Source organism: Salvia miltiorrhiza, chromosome 7 (assembly GCF_028751815.1).
Source record: "Salvia miltiorrhiza cultivar Shanhuang (shh) chromosome 7, IMPLAD_Smil_shh, whole genome shotgun sequence".
In the NCBI taxonomy this organism is placed as follows: Eukaryota; Viridiplantae; Streptophyta; class Magnoliopsida; order Lamiales; family Lamiaceae; genus Salvia; species Salvia miltiorrhiza.
Genome location: NC_080393.1, coordinates 38,691,017 through 38,711,648, shown reverse-complemented (window position 1 = coordinate 38,711,648; position 20,632 = coordinate 38,691,017). Strand labels below are relative to the sequence as shown.

Sequence of the window (20,632 nt, the reverse complement as noted above, 5' to 3'; positions counted from 1 at the left end):
AATAAGATTAATTTAGTAAAAACAATATTTTTATACAGTATTAATTAGAAAAGTGGACTATCTTTTTAGGACATCTCAAAATGAAATAAGGGACCAAAATAGTGGGACAGAGGGAGTAGTTTCTTTTGCCATTTTGGAATATCCACAAAAGTTAGTCCATTTTCATTTTTAGAAACTATCTAGCAATTGATTATCATAATAAACACTACTTTTTAATTGAGACTCTTTCTCCACTCACAATACAATAATCATTTTTATTAAAAACTAGTTTTTTATAAATAATGAGTTATATGAGGATATTTGTTATATATTGACTTTCCATTTTAGGAATTAGCCTATTAAATTGGGACGTCCAAATAAGAAAATATGGTCTATTAAATTGTAGGATGGAGGGTGTATATCGAAATTCTCGTGATCGCTCACTTGTTTGCAAAACTCAATTTACTATGATCAATCTCGTCAACTCGGATTGAAATTGTCCATCCATTTCCTTCTTCAGTCCAAGGAATACCCTCCTCTTCCAAAAGCTTGGTAATCTGTGGCCCGGAAGTGTAACATCAACGTTATAATGCATAAATGAAGAATGTTGACTAAGACATTTGTTTCATAATCAGAAAAAATTAAAAAATAAATAAATAATAATCAGTACACATATATTGGAGATAGCTCAATATTCTCAAGCATAGATGAAGACTAATAATAATAATAATAAAGTCAGTACACATTTATTGGAGATAGCTCAATATTCTCAGGCATAATTGTACCTGGCGATTTTACTTTTGAGTAATTATGTGTGTTTCCAGCTTATAGAAAGTGAGCAAAATACTATTTTCTAAATCAGTGCTTTATGTCTAATACTTCTACACAAGGGAAACTCGTTTCGTTTTATTTGGTTACGAATTATCTCTTTCACAAAGGCCTGCTTTACATGATAATATATGATTGTGGAAGGAAATAGTCAACCCTATATTACGTTAGAGTAATTATGTGTGTTTCCAGCTTAGGTGGAAAAGAGTCATCTCTAATCAGAATCATCTCCTAAACTCTAAAACCTAAACCCAAACCCAAACCCTATTAATATTCAATTTCTAACTAAACACATAAAATCCATACCCTGATTCGGAGTTAATATACCAAGGGCTTCAGGAAGTATACTCTTCAAAACATACTTTAGGATACGAAACATTAGGACTTATGACTACATTAGAATTTTCTTTGTTTTTTCAGGGCTGGATGTACCATAACAAAATTTATACCAGCAGAAATGAGAAATATATAAATAAATACTGAAATGAACCAAACTAAGTGAATATATAATATAACCATACCAGACGCTTCCTTCGCCCGTCTTTCTTGTCTCCGCCAGTCCCAACTACAACCTTCATGAACTGAATACCTGATAAAACCATGTATAAGAACCTTGTACTCAAGTGAAATGAGAATTCAAAACATGTTTAGAATGTCCTCAAAAAAAAAAAAAAATGTTTAGAATGACAACAGACATGGCAAACCACAAAGAGAGGTAAGTTGAAGTCTCATGTGGTACAAGGCATCCTTTGGCTCAAGATAATGCAAATTGATACAATATTCTTCATCCTCGTTACTGCAGACCAAATCAGAGATATAGGGCATCAGTGGTCAAAAGACCCAAGGAATGTTAAAAGGCAATAAAAAGTATTTGCCCTAACCTGTTCTCAATTAGTTTTTGAGCAGATTTTTCATTTGCTTCTCGGGCCTTACTCTTATAAAAGTTACCCTAAGACAATCAACATATCGAATAAATAATGGTTATAAATATAAATCAAAGGATTCTGATTAATCATTTTATATGGCAAGGATGGACCCTCAATTAAAGGACATTACTATTCATTACAGTGCGTACTTCAGTAATGATAGAATATATTTGAAGATTTAGCAAACATTGCAGAGTATAAAGAGTGTTTTTAATTACTCCGGTAAAGACTGAAGGGATTATTTTCAGTATGTCATACTGCACAGAATGAGAAGGAAAAAGGTGCTAGTAATAAATAAACAATGCTCGAGTGTAAAATTTCTGTAGATTTTTATTAATGCTTTAACTAAATATTATCAAATGACAAAAGTACCCTTATAATATTTAAATATTTGAGGGACCAATACCTGATGCTTGGCACTTATAAACAATGCTCGAGCGTAAACAAATACTTGGCCCTTCATGGATGCAGTTAAGAATCCATGACCACATCCCCTTCTAAACACTTATGTATACCCTAAAGTGACACTATTGACTCGCCATACTTTGCACAAGGGTATATTTGATTTCACAACAATTTTGAAGATGTTAGTTTTCCACTTATAGCATTATAATGAGCACCATGTTCGAATAATAATAATATAGCTGTAGCAATAACATTAATGTACAACAAATATATGCACTAAAATATGTCTCAACCTTTTGATTAGTAGCAAATTCGTCCCTCCTAATATTTTGCAAGGATTTGGAGCTAAGATTTAGATATCTATCCGATGTTGAATCTCAATTGAAGGCTTTCGAAGCTCAGATTTATAATTAACCCTTAATTTTTTGATACCACAGAAAGAGACCTAATTATGCATTGCGCCATGCAAAACGAAGGTGCAAAGTTAGTATAAATAGATAGAAATACCTGTTCAAGAAGGGTTTGAGCAGATTCAAATTCCTGTTTGATGAATGCATCGGCAGACTGCAAAAACTCACATATAGTTAGCCATGGAACAATGAAGTACAGTTTGATATTTGTCCAAAAAAAACGGGGGGGGGGGGGGGGGGGAATAATGTAACATAAGGAATGGCACAACAAGGGAACATGGTAGTTAGTAGTTACTACTCATGATAGGGTTCATAACAGAACGAGAAAGTTTTTATGTGCAATGAGGGCAACAACCAAGCAAAAACTTACAGCTTTGTAGTATTCTTTCATTGTAACCCAATTTTCCATTACAGCCTTTCGCAATTCATCATAACTCTCTTCATTTGCTTCAGTATCTAATAAACAACATTTGCACGCATCATAATGCATTAATAGTAGCATGAACAACCTGACTTAATAACATTCATCAAAAGCACAACCTACAAAAGACGCATTTCACTAACACACTGAGGCCTGTAGAAGCTATGAGATGATGACAAAATAATCCAGAAGTAAAGTTAATTGTTTACGATTACTCGGAACAGTCATAAAACCGAAGCATTGAGCATTGTCCAATAATTTGGTAGTACTTATAGATCAAAGTTCATCTGTAAAAGTGTAATAGCTTAATTGGCTAATAGCCACAAGATAGTAGAAAGCCTCAGAACTTCTTTGCACCCTGACATAACTGGCATGAAAAATTTAGAATAGAAAATAAATTGTCAGGAATGTAATATTAGTGGGATGAGGAACCTGACACTAAAGTGATGTCTGAAGTTACATCCAGAAGACATAAATATAATTTATTGTAGAAATAGATAACTTCTCTTGAATAACACAGGTGGAATCAATAGTCTAAGTCAGATGAACGGCTGTTGTTAATGTAAGACCAAAATCCATGTTAGAACAAAAGAAGAATGCGTCTCGTGGAGTTAATGTCGAAGGCAGCATGTGCAGAGATAATCAACCATTGAAGTGTGCTAGTTCATGTACACATATAGATATAAAAGACATCAAAAGAGTAAGCTGGGCCTTTGCCAGCTACTATCTGCATCACTAACATGATAGAATGAGCAAAGACAAACAACTAGTGAGTTGATAAGAAACACAAAAACGCAGAAGAGTATAAAGGTATAAGAAAACTCTTACTTAGATAGTTAATCGGTTTCCTTGTAATAAAAGTAAAATCTTCCACAATTTTCTCTTCCATGGGTTTGGCCACAACGCGACCATAGGGCGACTGCTTATGCGTTCTAACTGGATGTGTGAGTTCAAGATGATCTTGACCTCTGTCAGGCGCACTAAATAGTGCTTCTAAAATTTCTCTTTGCATATCTTTCGTTTTCATCTCTGTCTGAGGTAACATTGATAGATCTCCTCCACTAGCATCACTTTTTAATTTGAAAGTTTGAAAATATCATCAACAACCTTCTATCAGATACAGAAGAAAGTCTATTATACATGATTTACATCCAACTATATTACAATAGCAAGAACTGTACCTTCCAGAAAGAAGTTGTGATTGCTTTGGACAAGATGTGGACCCCACATCATGGATATTGTTCATATTCTGGTTTAAAGAAGCAACAAAATGGAAAGGAAACATTTCAGACACATTCAGAATAAGATAGCTCACATCAACTTATTTGATATAAGTGGACCCATCACATTGTTATAAGTTGAGGTGTAAAACAAAGTTCACTTGACAATAGCATGTACAAAAAAAAAATTACAATAAAATCATACAAGGATTTGACTCTGCATGTACAAGATTTTTTTTTACAATAAAATCATAATAGGATTTGACTCTAGAAACCAGATATCAGGATGCAATAGATTCTATCATAATGGAAGAAGCTGTTGGCAAAAAGATTTAAGCAATAATTTTGAATAAGGACTCACATTTGCAGTTGCTATGCCAATAACATCATCACTCTTCTCTAGGGTAGCAGCTGATATATCAAGGAGTTTTTCAATGCACTGCACAATTATTAGGAATATAAATGGAGTAAATAAGAAGCTGTCGGTAGGATAGAAAAGTTACGTACACTTAACATTTAAACAGGGGTCTTCCTTTGATATAATGCTCGTCATTAGCACTATCAAAGAGAGAATGTCCACTATTTGTAGTCAATATTTACTGCAGCTAAATTAAGGTTCAACTACTTCATTCTTATTTTACCAGAACTGACTGATTGAAATTATGCTAAACAAATTACTATATCAACTATTAGCACATGATATTGGGAACACTAATTAGAAACAACCACATGAGCCTTCTCACAAGATATGGATACAGCTCAGACTGGAAACACATCTTGCTACGGAGAAATGCATAATACACAAACTCAATGTCTTAAATTTAACATAAAAGTAAATTTTGCTTGATTTTGTATCCTAAAAGCACGAGTCTTTTCAGAAAATGATTAGAGATTGTACTTGATTTACTCGTACTCTAGTTTCAAACGGAATGCTGGACATTATCTGGAAATGTAGACTACCTTTTTCTCCCTATATTACCAAGCAATATCCCCCTTTTGTTACTAAGACGAATGATTTCAGAGAAGATCAATACCAACCTTCAGAAATATATAAAGGCAAACATGTTTCTGTATTCAGAGTAGCTCAGGCTTTACATATTAAGAAACCATTTTACTCCAGAAACTTTTTGTATACACTGACTGAAGGCATCATCTTCCTAATTTAAATGAATAAACAATCAATAGAAGCAATGATGGCAATTAACAAAACAGACTAACCATTGGCATATTGTACCCACATTGGCCTGCATATTAGAAAAACAGAAGAGTGAGATGTTAACTGTTGGAAGCCAAAATAATTCAGCATGCATAACCAAAACATCAAGAACCATAAATATTACAGAAAGTCTTCTCAAAAGAAATGCAAGGACTACCTCACATATCCTGTATTCCAATGTCCATCATTATTATTATTATCACCACCCACTATGTTCCTCGCATGATAGGCAGTTCAAAATACTGAATTCATAGAAAATAACCAAAGATAGAAAATAATTCCTAAGAACATAAAGGAGAAGACAATTGTGAAGCAACAATACGATAAGGATCATCTAGACAAATATTAGTCATATGAAAAGGGAAAGGCCTGTGCCACAATTTTTTAAATACTCATATTAGAAATGATATAGTCATACACCAAAACAAGATTGCATATCTGGAATTTAATTAAAAACAAAGCTTAGATCAATGTTATTGCCAACGAGTAGCTCAATAGCATGAATGGGGACATTTTCATGTTAAACTTTTGTAAAAAATTAATTCCTCTTATGTATAAATATTTATTACTTAATAAGATGAAGCCACTAATTCTTTTAAACATGAACAAGTTAACTAATCATCAAGAGTTTCAGAGCATAACCATTAGTGACAGCAGTTAACAATTCTAGAACAAGAATAGGCCGCATTCGCATCCATGTCATAAACTTACAAACTTGAAACAAAATTATGGAGCCAGCATAAGGAATTTGAGATTCTAACTCGTCTGAGTTTCCAAAGTCTTAAGTGAGGGGAAGATACAATACATTCCAGATAAATTTTAAACTACTCAACAGGGTGGGAACAATAAAACTCACCAATAACTTGTTGGATTACACCCATGTCAAGCTGAAACCCATTCCCAAGCATTTTATAAAGGAACTCTCCAAGATCATCGTCCATAGCTTGACCCTGAGAGGTAACTCCTGACTCATTTTCTTCACCCCTGATCTCGGTAACTGGAAAATCATTTGAATTTATTTTCACAGGTTTTAACCTCTCATTTAATCCCTTTGATTGAGGTCTAGGGTTGATGTAGTCCTTTCCAATCACACCAGATACAGTTCCGATCGATGCCGAACACTTTTTCGAATTCAACTTAACAATGCGGCCTTTATCCAAGAGGCCGGTGGAGGAGCTCACTCCATCAGTGGTTTGTGGGTCCTCTTGTGTTCTCGAGATGCTACCTTGCATCTTGCAGAGCATTTCCGCTGTCGAATTTAAATTTCGCCCTGTTTGGCAGTATGACGAAGCTATGTCTTCGAGGGAAACAACGGAACCAAAAGCTTCAAGCAGCATATTTAGATTGTTCTGGTCTTCATCAGTAAATGAAGAACTCGAAGGAATCATTTCCATTTTCATCCTTCTTCACACCAAAAAGGTTTATTGAAAACCCTAGATAATATTCCTCAATCACACCCAGAAAATCCTTAGATGCCCATAAATTTGCTAATTCCAAGTTTTGTCCCTATAAATAGAAATGCTTCCCTCCTACATTAATCTCAAATTTCCGTAAGCTATTTCACAAACACATCCCAGTTTGAAGTTCTTCTTCAACACCGTCCCTGACACGCTGCCGATAAGAGGTTTGTGATATGAGAAATATGGTCTAATTTTCAACTGGTGAGGCGATTGCACGAGATCTATGTCTAATTTGAAGGTGATTTACCTGTTGGGGTGGGGGCGACTTTGGCATATGCAGTTTCTACGGAGTCGCCAGACGGAGGCGACGAGGCCGTCGGAGCTGGGGCGACAGGAAATGCTAAGCCGCCCAGTGGCGACAGCAGGGCGACGACCGACGGAAAACAGAGAGAAGACGCAGGCGAGATAGAGAGTGAGACAGAGATGCGGCGCAAGGTTACGGGGTTTTATTTGTTTTGATTTTATGTTGTTTCATTTCACTTTTGTTGGGCTCTCATTTTGTTTAGTTTTATTATGGGCCCAAAATTGTTACAATAAATAAGGACTATTCAATGAGCTATCCACAACAATATTGGATTAGTTTATTATGGGGAAAGCTTGTGAGGCTTTAGCACTTGGTGTTTTTGAGAAATAAGTGGCTTACAACACAAATAATAAGGATATATTTTTCCCTATTATTCCTACAACACAAATAACAAGGATATATATTTTTCAATTTTTTCCCCAAAGCTGATCATGTTCTGCGCTGCAGCTTACTTTTCGGGTCGTTCTATAGTGCATCTGCTTCAATGTATACCGCTGTTGAAATCTTGCCACGTGACAAGGTCACTTTTTCAATTTAAATTTGAATATTTTTTTCATTTAATAGAGAAATTAGCTCTACCTTGGTTATTTTTTCCAACCATAGTTACACGCATATCGAAAAATATTTTTAGGCTGATTTTTATTTTCATCCAATTTTATTTTTATGTTATATATTAACTATAATAGTTAATTGTTTTAAAAAAAACTGAAATAGTATATAAAAATAAGAAATTCAAGATCCCATTTTTCAAATATTTTCCATATGTTATTTTTATCTTAATTGCAGCTACTAGACTCGTACTTGGTCACATTTACACTTTTTTATATTTTAATTTAATTTTAAAAAATTATTCTTTATCTTGATCACATTTTTTTTTCACTTTTACTGCACACCTTGGACATATTTTCTTATTTCACCAAAAAAAAATTAATCATTATTTTTTGGGCTAATTACCTGTAAATCCCTAACGTTTACACGGAATTGGTTTTTGCACCTATTTTTATTTTTCTACTTTTAAATACCTAACCTTTTGTTTTTGTCTCAAATTTATCCGACGACCGATTTTTTCTTACGCCGGCGCCGGAAATGCCACTGTGGCAGTCGGAATCGACGAGCTGGCAGCCGGAATTGACACCTAAACATAATTTTTACATGTGGCAAAAAATAAAAATAAAAAATAAAAAAATTCCAAATCATCATCATCTTCCTCAAACCCTTATCCCCCTCCCGCAACCCACCGTCGCCTTACCCTGCCAACACCACTGGCGCCGCCCCTTCGCCGCCCATTCCCTCCCTCAATCCGCCGCCGCCTCCCCCCGCCACCACCACCACCATTCGCAGAATTCCACCACCATCAAATCAATCCAACAACCACCACAATCCCGTCCTCCTTCACCTCCACAAAGATCCTCAATTGTTGGATTTGTATACTGAAAGCAAGAACTTTTTATGCTTGTATACATTGGTTCCTGTATTCACTATTTTATCTCCTATCTGATTGTGTTCATGATTGCATATGTATGTTCTTTATCTCTATATAAGTAGATTATATGGTGTGTTGTAGATCACAGAAGACCATATAATTGGAATAACCTTAAGAGATATAATATAATCACAGCCGAAATAACTCTAGGACAAGTTATTGGTTTAGGCTGCGGTATAGATGGAAGTAGTTTGTCTTGACTACTTATCTATACTGGTACGTCATAACGTATTGATAGGACCACAGTGAGATGGTTGCAAGATATCAGTCAAACCCTGGACCAAGACACTGGACTGCGGTAAAGCATATTCTCAAGTACCTGAAGAGGACTCGAGATTATAGGCTAGTTTACCAATCAGACAGTCTATCTCCTTTGGGTTACACCGATTCAGATTTCCAGGCTGACCGGGATGAGAAGAGATCTACCTCTGGCTATGTGTTTACCTTGGGAGGTGGAGCCGTATCATGGCGGAGTGCAAAGCAGAAATGTATTGCAGACTCCACCATGGAAACCGAATATGTAGATGCTTCTGAAGCTGCTAAGGAGGCTGTATGGTTCCGGAACTACCTCTTGGATCTACGAGTGGTACCTAATTTGCCTAAGAGTATCATAATTTATTGTGATAACTCGGGTGCAGTGGCAAATTCTAAGGAACCCAGGAGCCACAAGGCGACCAAACACATAGAGAGAAAGTACCACATCATACGAGAAATCGTAAGCAGAGGAGATGTGCTAGTTGAGAAGATTGATACATTGGAGAACTTAGCTGACCCTTTCACGAAGAGCTTGCCACAAAAGGCCTACGAGAAGCATGCTCGAGGGATGGGATTGCGGTTGATGCCACCCACTTAGAGAAAAAACTTTCAGTATAAGTGAGAGAAGAAGTGAAGTGTTGTTGTAACAGCTAGTATTTAGACACATTGTATACTAAAAGTTTTGCTTTAGTATAAGTGGGAGATTGTTGGATTTGTATACTGAAAGCAAGAACTTTTTATGCTTGTATACATTGGTTCCTGTATTCACTATTTTATCTCCTATCTGATTGTGCTCATGATTGCATATGTATGTTCTTTATCTCTATATAAGTAGATTATATGGTGTGTTGTAGATCACAGAAGACCGTATAATTGGAATAACCTTAAGAGATATAATATAATCACAGCCGAAATAACTCTAGGACAAGTTATTGGTTTAAGCTGCGGTATAGATGGAAGTAGTTTGTCTTGACTACTTATCTATACTGGTACGTCATAACGTATTAATAGGACCACAGTGAGATGTATTCTTCTATCTGACTTAAGTGAAGAATCAAGGTCTCGGTAACTTATATGATCTTAATACTAATAAGATTTCAGATATATATGTTGATTCGTTTATCACTTTGATTTACTATGAGCGAGAGTTATATAGTAACTTGAGTACTCTGTATCTTGGGTGATAGCGGTTAATATATGATATTTGATTATCTGTATTAGTACTCGTATCCGATAGAGGATAGTGACATCCCCTTAAGGAGCTCAATAATGTTTATTGCGTTAAACCCTGCAGGTTGATTAAGTTCAGGCGCAATAATAAGGTTTGAGTGGTACTGCTTAAGGATTACAAAAGAGATTAATTAATTAAGGCTGTCAGAGCTCTAATTAATTGATGGATGTCGGATATTTTAAATACGAGGATTTCATAAGTCTAAATACAAGCTCCGACTCATCACCGGCAATAAAGGGGTAAGTCAATATCGGTTCTCTAGTGGAATGAACTGATATTTATAAATTAATTATGGTCTGGGCTGACCATAGATAAATTAATTCATTTGAGGCCCATCTTTATTCCTTGTATCTGGTCCCTGGACTGGCCCAATGTCTCCTAGCCCAAGTAGGGCTAGAAATCGTCCCTGCATAGAAACGGGCGCCCCCTCCCTTTGTTCTGTATTATAAAATACAGCTGTCAGCTCTCAGGAAACACACACTGATAATTATTAGGGTTTTTGAGAGCTAAGGAGGCGCAGGAAACGTGTAGGGTGATTTCTAGCTTGGGACTTTCACAGCTCGTTGTCCATCCAACGGTGAAAGCTGAGCGGGATACAGTCGAGAAGATCAGAACTGGAGTCTTTCGACACGATCATCAACGACCTCTGCATCCACTTCACAAGTAAGTAATTCCTAACACCTATGTGCAGCTGTTAAATTCATAGGAGCATGTTTAAGATTAATCGTTGTATGATAAATTAATAATAACCAAGAAACGATCATCGGGCAAAGCGGAACGTTAATTCAATTTAATATTCCTTCATCAACAACTACCGCCGCGCCCCTCGGTCTCTGTTTTTCTTCACCTCCACCAAGATCCTCAACAACCAACCGCCACCGTCGAATAGAACAACCAAATCGAATTCCCCACCGACGGCGCGGTGGTTGAGAGACAGAGATGACCTCACCGAAGGTCAAACCAGCACGACCTTTCGCCGGCCCTCAGCCGCAGCCCAGCGCGACCTCGAATTCTCCTAAAATCACTGGGGTAAACCTCCATTTCACCGGCATGCTCGGAATGCTCAGAACCACTGGGGTTGACGCGCAGGGACCAAGTGGAGTATTCGGTTGTCTTCCAGGCAAGGGAGTCGGGAGATGGGGTTGCGCTGGGGTGCAGCGGAGGGTGGGGAAAAGGGAGAGAGCGGCGGTGGGTGGGGGAATTATCGAGATCGAGATCGACTTTGGAGCGGAGCTTCTCGATCTGGAGCTTGGTGAGGCAGAGGACGGCGGCGGCAATCGGCTTCCTCCGCTGCTCTAGGCGGTGGAGCGTTGGTGGTGGTGGCGGTGGGTGGCGGTGCCGGCGGTGGTGGAAGCGGCAGAGGGCGGCGCTGGGTGGGGGGAGGAAGAGTTAGGGTTTGGAAAGGGGGAAAGGACGATTGGGGGGAGGGGGTGATTTTCTTTTTTTTTTAATTTTTTTTTCCACATGTATTTTTTATTTCAATTTTTTTTAGATTTTTTTGCCACATGTCAAAAATGAGCCAAGTGGAGAATTCCGGCTGCCAACTCGTCGATTCCGACTGCCACAGTGGCATTTCCGGCGCCGGCATAAGAAAAAATCGGTCGCCAGATAAATTTGAGACAAAAACAAAAGTTTAGGTATTTAAAAGTAGAAAAATAAAAATAGGTGCAAAGACCAATTCCGTGTAAACGTTAGGGATTTACAGGCAATGAGCCCTTATTTTTTTCTTCCTCGCCTACACCATATAGTGGTATTTGATATTTAACAAAACATAAAAATCACCAACTTTTAGTAATTGTAAAAGAAACAATATGAATTCACCCAACATAGATAAATGCGTTTCTTACTTTAAAGCAAATACAATACGTCTTGCAATTTTAAATATAAAATTTTCTTACTTTTATCCAGTTCAGTAACCATACTCTTTAAATTCATCAAACAATGAGATGAATTCTTGTAAAAATATAATATACTATAATTCAATTACTCCCTCTGTCCAGCTTCAAATGATCTTATTTCTATTTTGGATTGTCCCACTTCCAACCCAAATTTAGAAATATTTAACACTACTTTTTGAATGGTCCCACCACCACTTTACACCTTTATCACACATTCCTTAATTTATGTGCCGAAAAATTTAGGACCATTTGAAGCGGGACGGAGGGAGTCATATATATATATATATATATATATATATATATATATATATATATATATATATGGAAGGGCTACCGTGAACACACTTTTTAAAATAAAATTAAAAATAAAAATGTTTTTCAATGTACGAATTTTATGTAGAACACGTATGAATTCATCCAACAGGGTTACGAAACAACCGTAGATCTTAATGATCTAAGGGCTGAAAATTGTTTATATTTTATATTTTAAGAAGTATTTTAATTTTAGCCCTTCTATCTCTCCCTCTCTCTCTCTAAATATATATATATATATATATATATATATATATATATATATATATATATATATAAAAATGGGCCCCAAAAAATTTAGGGCTCTAGGCAATGGCTTGTTGTGCCTATTGACTCAACTAGAAACACCTCTAAGTTGACTTGCAATAGAACAAGGACATCCTAGCAGTGATAAGTTGACCCAGTGTCATCTCTCAAGGAAGATCTTAAAGGGCAATTAATTATGTCACGCGAAAACAGTAAACTAAGGATGATTAAACTAAAACATGGAAAGTAAATTAACGCGAATTAAACTTAACTAGGCAAAAAGGAATTATTAACTAATGCTTGTAATTTAAACTTAACTAAAAACTTAATCTTAAAATTATCTAGGCATGAAACTATTAAACCCTAGGCAAGAATTAAACCAACTTAATGTAAAGGAATTAACTAGGCAAATTGAATTTAAATAACTTTAATTAAAACTTCTAATCTAATCTAACTAGGCAGAAACCAAAGTGCATAATTTAAAGAAAGCATCATTAAATCGCATAAGTAAATTTACAGAATTTAAAGAAAGCATAAGTAAAAGCAAATAAATAAACTTGATTAAAGAAATACCGTAAATCGTCTCGAGAAGTAATCTGTCACGTAATTACTACTCTAAACGGGAACTACTCTAAAACATGAATTAAAAGAACTATAAACTAAACTAACTAGAACAGAAATCGAAACTAGAACTATGAAAAGCAATAAACCTAAGCTTTAGCTAACTTGGCGGAACTAAAGATTAGGGCAAAGGGATGATTGTTACAATGAAAAGTATGGCCCTATTTATAGACTTCAAATTTCTCTAGATCACCATGGAAGTTGCCATGCAAAGTAGAACTCTAAAGGCAATAGAATCGTGCAAAATAAGGCAACTCACCAGCTGTGACGCGCTCAGCAAGTAATCTCCACTCTGGCGGAAATCGCAGCTCTCGCCAGAGAAATGGCTATCGCCAGGGGAACGGGTCGCGCTAGAGAAATGGTGATTTCTCTGCTCTCGCCAGCGGAACGGCTTCTGCTCTGGCTCTCGGTTTCTCTGACTGGTGATTCCGCTGGCGCTTATGATTCCTCTGGCGCTTCGATTCCTCTGGCACTTATGATTTCAGCAACGAAGTGATTCCTCTGGCAAGACTTCAGCAGCGAAGTGATTTCTCTGGCGAGTGATTCCTCTGATCTGACTTCGCTGCTCTGGCTTTCTCTCCTCTGCTCTGACTTTTGACTTCGCTGGCCTGGCTTGTCGATTTCTCTGGCTTGTGCTGATTTCACTGCTCTGGCCAGCGATTTCTCTGGCAACTTCTGGAGCATTTCTCTGGCTTCCCATTTCGCTGCTCTGGCATGCGGGGCTTCACTTCTCTGACATGCCAGAGTATGCACAAAAACGTAATTCGTAGCCCAAACTCTCCAAAATTTACACTCTTCATCTCGAAAACCTAAATCTCCTGCAAAGCATAAAATACACCATAAAACGCACCAATTTACAGAAGATTTAACTTAAAACATGCACATGCAAACCCCAAAATTTAGAACAATTAAGCATAAATCACCTATGCCTAGGTACGGGCAGTGGCTGTTGTCTAGCAAAATCAAACGGAAGTGTTACATTTTGGCTTCAACTTATGCCATGCACATGTATGCATGCGGGGGCTTCTTTGCAAAGTTAGGAAAGCTTGAGGATTGAGCTGCAATATATGAATCTGTTATAACAGATTCATAGAGTTCTTTGATCTCCAGCCGTCTGATCTGATCCAACGCTCTAGATTAGATCTTGCAGTTAGCTTTATTTTCTTTTCTAGCTTTCTTAGTAAGCAGTCATCGTTTTTCAGTTTTTCGAGAGTGAGTGAAGAAGAGAGTTTCTCTGTGATTGAGAGTTTGTGTAGCAGCTGTTCTTGCTGAACTTCTTGTACTTGTAATTCTCATTTCATCACTCCAATAAAGGCATCAAGAGTTCACCCTCACGTGGATGTAGGATTTCGATCCGAACCACGTAAATCGACCGAGTTCTTTACTGTTTTTCTTGTTCGTGGATTGAATTTGTGTGTTATCACAAATTTGCGCTGCCTGTGGGAACTCTATCAATCCGCGATGGCAACTTGATTCGATGTGGAGAAGTTCACGGGTAAAAATGACTTCGGTTTGTGGTGCATCAAGATGCATGCGATGTTGATCCAACAAGGATTGGATGAAGCTATCAGTCCAGAGCCAATCAAGAAAGAAGGTGATCCGAAGTTGGAACTGCAAAGAAAAGAAATGATGAAGAAGGCTCATAGCGCCATCATTCTATGTCTCTCTGATTAGGTTTTGAGAGAAGTCTCGAAAGAGACTACTGCTGACGGTGTTTGTGCGAAATTGGAAAGTCTGTACATGGCTAAATCCCTAGCCAATAGATTGTTCATCAAGCAAACGTTATACTCGTATAAGATCCTTGAGGATAAGGGGATCAGTGAACAATTGGAAGAGTTCAACAAATCAATTGATGATTTCGAGAACATAGATGAAGAATTGAAAGATGAGGATAAGGCTATTATGCTCCTTAATGCCTTGCCAAAATCATTCGATCAACTTAAGGATGCCATACTTTATGACAAGGAGAACTCTATCTCATTCGAAGAGGTCCAATCAGTCTTAAGATCAAAGGAGTTGCAGAGGCTCAACAATGGAGTCCATGATAATGTAGCACAAAGTCTTAATGTGAAGAAATTTAAAGACAAGAAAGCCAAGAAAGGATCATCTGATGGGGCCAAGCAGAATCAGCAGAAGCCTAAAGATGGTGATGGAAAAGAAACCAGATCTTGCCACTGGTGTAAGAAACCAGGGCATCTCAAGAAAAATTGTTTTGCTTGGAAAAGAAAGCAAGCAGAGAAAGATCAAAAGCCCAACACTGCTGATGTTGCAGAAGGCATTGATACAGCTGAAATACTGAATGTGGTGGAAAAAGAGTGGATAATGGACTCAGGATGCAACTTCCACATGTGTCCACACAAAGGCTGGTTCCAGCAACTGAAACAAGAAGAAATGGGCCCAGTCCTTCTAGGCAACAGAGAAGTCTGCAAAGTGAAAGGAATAGGTACCATTAAACTCAAAATGCATGATGATTCTGTGAAAATATTATCTGATGTTAGATACATACCAGGACTTAAGATAAACTTGATCTCACTTAGCATGCTTGAGTCTAAGGGCTATTCTTTCACTGCTGAAAATGGACAAATGCATGTTACTAAAAACTCCATCACTGTCATGTTAGGAATAAGAAGAAATAGTCTCTATTACCTGAATGGAGAAACTGTTATAGGTAGTTCACATGCTATTAAAGGTGAAACTATTGAATTATGGCATAAAAGGCTAGGACATGTTAGTGAAAGTGGAATGCATCATCTCTCTAGAAAAGGTTTTATTGAATTTAATTGCAATACTAAACTTGATGATTGTGAGGCTTGTTCTCTTGGTAAAAGCAAGAAGCTGGTATACCCTACTGGTAAGCATACTTCATCAGCACCTTTAGACTATGCTCACAATGATTTGTGGGGACCTTCACAAGTGGAAACTGTAAGTGGAGGCAAGTATTTCATGAGTATCATTGATGTTTACTCAAGGAAGTTGAGGGTTTATGTACTCAAGGATAAAACTCAAGCTTTTGACAAGTTTAAAGGATGGTGCACTGAAGTAGAGACAGAGAAGGGTACTGCTCTAAAATGCTTAAGGACAGACAATGGTTTAGAATTTCTGTCAGAAAAATTTCAAGTATTTTGCAAAACTAAAGGTATAAAAAGGCATAGGACTATGCCTGCTAACGTACAGCAGAATGGTGTGGCTGAGAGGATGAATAGAACTATTCTAGAAACAGTAAGATGCATGCTCTTAAATTCAGGACTTCCTAAGAAATTTTGGGGTGAGGTTGTATCTACTGCTGCTGTTCTGATAAATAAATGCTCATCTTCTGCCATTGAGCATGACACTCCTGATCTCAGATGGTATGGGAGTGTTGGAGATTATTCAAGGCTGAGAACTTTTGGTTGTAAAGCATATGTTCACATGAAGCAAGACAAACTGGAAGCAAGGGCCATTATCTGTGTATTGCAGGATATCAGAAAAATGTGAAAGGTTATAGACTCTGGTGCATAGAGAAGGGAAAGCAGAAAGTAATCATAAGCAGGGATGTGAAGTTTGATGAAGGAGGGATGCCATATCTAAATGCCGGAAAACTGAAGCCACCAGATCAACAAAAGGGAGTACAAACTACAAAGGTTGAGATAGAGTTGGGCTCAGAAAATCAAACTAACACTGATGATGAAAGTGCATCAGATGAGAACACCAATGAGAATTGGATATCAGATGAAGAAGATCTCAGTGATTACAGGCTAGCAAGGGATAGAACCAGAAGATCTATCAGGCCATCTGCCAGATTTGCAGAAGCTGATATGATTTATTATGCCTTGAATGTTGCAGAAGATATTGAGTATGCAGAGCCAAGTAACTACAAGGAGGCAGTAGAAGGAAAAGAAAATGATAAATGGCTGAAAGCCATGGAGGAAGAGATAGATTCATTGATCAAAAATGGAACTTGGATTCTGGTGGAGAAGCCTAAGCACCAAAAGGCTATAAGCTGTAAATGGATTTTCAAGATGAAAATTAAGTCAACTGATAGAAGAAGGATAAGATACAAGGCCAGACTTGTAGCTCGAGGTTTTACTCAAAAGGCGGGGGTGGATTTCACTGAAGTTTTTTCTCCAGTAGTAAAACACATCTCCATCAGGATTTTATTAGCTATTGTAGCTAAGAACAACTGGGAATTACAGCAACTTGATGTAAAAACAACTTTCTTACATGGGGATCTAGAAGAAACTATATACATGATACAACCTGAAGGTTTTGTGAAGCCAGGTGATGAGAACAAAGTATGTCTTCTCAAGAAAAGCTTATATGGTTTAAAGCAAAGCAGCAGGCAATGGTATAGAAAGTTCGATGATCACTGTTTAGCCCTATTTTGTGATGAATCTCTGGGTGTTTACATGTTATATTGACTTTTATTTTGGTCTCTTTCACTTAAGAGTTGAATGATTTGAGCTTTTGTGCTAATTTTGTTGTCTCAGGATTTTGTGCTCACATTGATTGATATGTGAACAAAATTAAAGTCAGAATTTAGTTGAATGGTCTGAATAAGAATCAAAGTTCGTCTCGATACGAGTTCGTAGGCGAAAACGGATCTAAAATCCGACTTGAAACGAGGGAGAACGGACCAAAACAAAAACGCTGCGCATTGCAGTCTGCGAAAGGCATACACGGCGGCGCCGTGGCACGGCCCGCGCCGTGCACGGCGGCCGCCGTCCCACGGCGGCCGCCGCCTCTGTTCAGATCCGACAGTACGATTTTGCGTTTAAAAACCCTTTTCTAGGGTTTTACTTTATCACTTCTCGACCCAGCAGCCTCCAAGGGCGATTTCCACATTTTTCCTTGGGTTTTTAGAGTTTCAAATCAATTACTTTCGATTGTGGATTCATTGGATTGCTTTGGATGTCAATTAACACTTCATCGGATTGGTTTTCTTTGGATTGCTATGTTTTGTAAGAACTCCCTTTGATTCTCTTTGTTTATGAATCCCTTGGTTATTTGAGTTTTTGTTTCTTGTCTTTGATGAATATGATGATTGAAGATCTTTGTTGTTGATGCTATATTTTGTTGGTTATATGAATCTTTTGGTTAATTAAGTTTTGTGTTTTATGCTTTGATGAATGTGATGATTGGAGATTATTATTGTTGAGTTTAGATAATCTACGTGATTCGTAGTTCGTTGCTTTTGCTTACGTTTTTCCCTTCTTGTTGGTGAAAGTTTAGAGATTTCTTTTTATGGAGATTAAGATTTTCTTTGCATTCGAATCTTATGCTTGATTTAGTTTCTTGCCTAGGTAGTTATTAATCTTTGATGTTTACAAGTTTATGATCGTTTGGTTTAGTGTTGGAGTTGGAAACTCTTGTTGATTTCGTTAATGTTCAAATACCATGTTCTAGTTAGTTCGTCGTTGAGTTGCTTGCGGAATTCTCTTGGATTGTGTGTGTTTGCTTAACATTCATTTGATTAAATGTTAATATGTTATTTCGCCTAGATAATCGTTGTTTATGGTGTTGAATTGATGATTGCTTTCTAGATTGCTAGTTTAGAACCTTAGTTTTGTTCTCCTTCTTGCGTTCTTATTGGCTTCCTATCTTTTGTCTAGTTAACTTTATATGCTTTATTTTAATTACGCATTAGTTAATCGGAGAGAAAGTGTCAGACCCAATTACCCGATTAGAGTGTTTAGATTTCTTTTAAGTTTCTTGTGAGCAATACGATTAGAGCCCTGCTAAGTCTTCCTTGTGAGACGACTTGAGTCACCTTACCACCCTAGGACGACCTCGTATAAATTCGAGTCCATCCGTTAGGTGTTTTTGGATGAGTCAAATTTTGGCGCCGTTGCCGGGGAAGGCTTTAGGCATTTGATTGTGTTGCATTGTTTTCCGTGTTTATTTTTGTTTATTTCTTTTGACTCGGTTATTTTCTCCCTCCGGTGCGTTTGATTTGTTTGTTCGTGTTGTGTATGCAAGGACGTAGAAGCTTGAAGAGAAAGCTTGCACCTTACTACGACAACATTCATCGACCTCGGGAGGTTCTTTCAAGCCTGGAGAAGGAGTCCGAGTCCAGTTCGAGAAGTTTTGTGGAATCACAGTTTCGAGAGAAAAATTGTGAAGAGAGAATTGCTTCCAATCCCATTCTGGAAGCTTTTGAGGAGACACTTTCAGTGCATTCTGAAAAAGAAGAAGAAGCTTGGCCCAATCCTGACCAAGAAGCAATGGCGGAGAAGAATGTTCAGTACATGGGAGATTTTTCCAGACCAGTTATTGGGACCACTAGCACGTCAGCTATAGTGCTTCCCACGGCGGTCCGAAATTATAATCTGAAGCCCAATGATTCAAACCTGTTGCCGCTCTTTTATGGGATGCCCAGTGAGGACGCCTTGCAGTTCATCCGTGATTTCTGCACCCAAGTGCAGACCTTCCCACTGCTGGAACTCACCGAGGATCAGTTGAGACTCAAGTGCTTGCCCTACGCACTCAAGGACCGGGCGAGAACGTGGTTGCTGTCCCTGCCGCCGAACTCCATCACTACATGGGGAGAGGCGTGTGAGAAGTTCATGCTCAAGTACTACCCTAATCACAAGACTCAAGAGATTAGGAGCCAAATTATGAACTTCATGCAAGGAGCTGACGAGCCTTTCCACGAGGCTTGGGAGAGATTCCAAGAGCTCCTCCGCCAGTGCCCGCAGCACCAGCTAGCACCCGTCATGTTGATGCAGTTCTTCTATGACGGATTGATCCAGACGGCACAGTTTATGGTGGACAGTACAGCAGGGGGCAACATTGCCCGGAAGACAGCTGATGAGCTCAAAGGGATTTTCGAAACACTTGCCGCGAGTTCTCAACAGAAATCAGTTAGAGGAAGGAGGGTTGAAGCCAATGCAGTAGCTCCCAACAATGAGCTTCAGAAGCAAGTAGCGGACCTGATGAGGCAAGTACAACACCTCACGATGAACCAGGTGAAGGCTCCACCAGTTCATGCGCCACCAGCAGAAGGATGTGGCATATGTGGCGATTTTGGTCATGGAACCAACGCGTGCCATCGCATGGGGGAATGCACACCTGAAGGAGAAGCAGAGGTCTATGCTGCTCAGAGCTATCCGGGGAGGCCTCAATTTGAACAGAGGCCCGTGTTTAATCAAGGGCAACAAAATTCCAACTCGGGTTGGAGAGCTCAGCAGCAGAACTACACTCAAGCTTATCAGCAACAGCAGCCCCCGCAGTATCAGCAGTATCAACAGTTTCCTATACAACAAGGGAATTTTCAGCAGCAGCAGCAGCAGCAATACCAGAATGCTCCCCAACAGTTTCAGAAGCAAGCTCAACCACAGAAGCCGTCTCTCGAGGACACCATGCAGTCTTTCATGGAGATGACCAAACAGAACATGGAGTCTCAGAGTGCTACCATCAAGCGTCTCGAGACTACAGTTGG

At 38.2% G+C, this 20,632-nt stretch overlaps 1 protein-coding gene across 1 annotated transcript; it reads right to left on the bottom strand.

Annotated features, from left to right (window-relative positions):
• Nucleotides 1–251: 251 nt before the first annotated feature.
• Nucleotides 252–7,366, bottom strand: LOC130992878 (putative nuclear RNA export factor SDE5). Its single transcript, XM_057917637.1, has 12 exons — nucleotides 7,113–7,366; nucleotides 6,262–7,016; nucleotides 5,408–5,433; nucleotides 4,551–4,628; nucleotides 4,151–4,218; nucleotides 3,798–4,039; nucleotides 2,919–3,004; nucleotides 2,646–2,702; nucleotides 1,689–1,756; nucleotides 1,503–1,603; nucleotides 1,329–1,396; nucleotides 252–536 (listed from the first exon to the last, which is right to left on the bottom strand). The coding sequence occupies exons 2-12, from the start codon at nucleotides 6,803–6,805 to the stop codon at nucleotides 420–422; spliced, it is 1,455 nt and encodes a 484-aa protein (XP_057773620.1). The 5' UTR covers nucleotides 6,806–7,016; nucleotides 7,113–7,366; the 3' UTR covers nucleotides 252–419.
• Between the last annotated feature and the right edge of the window lie 13,266 nt (nucleotides 7,367–20,632).

Bases quoted from the DNA above. Each gene is read 5' to 3' on its own strand.
- LOC130992878 (XM_057917637.1), bottom strand. From the start codon at position 6,805: ATGAAAATGGAAATGATTCCTTCGAGTTCTTCATTTACTGATGAAGAC. The intron at 5,434-6,261 runs GTGAGTTTTATT...TCTAATATGCAG, and splicing joins TGTAATCCAACAAGTTATTG to GCCAATGTGGGTACAATATG. The intron at 2,703-2,918 runs GTAAGTTTTTGC...GAGTTTTTGCAG, and splicing joins TGAAAGAATACTACAAAGCT to TCTGCCGATGCATTCATCAA.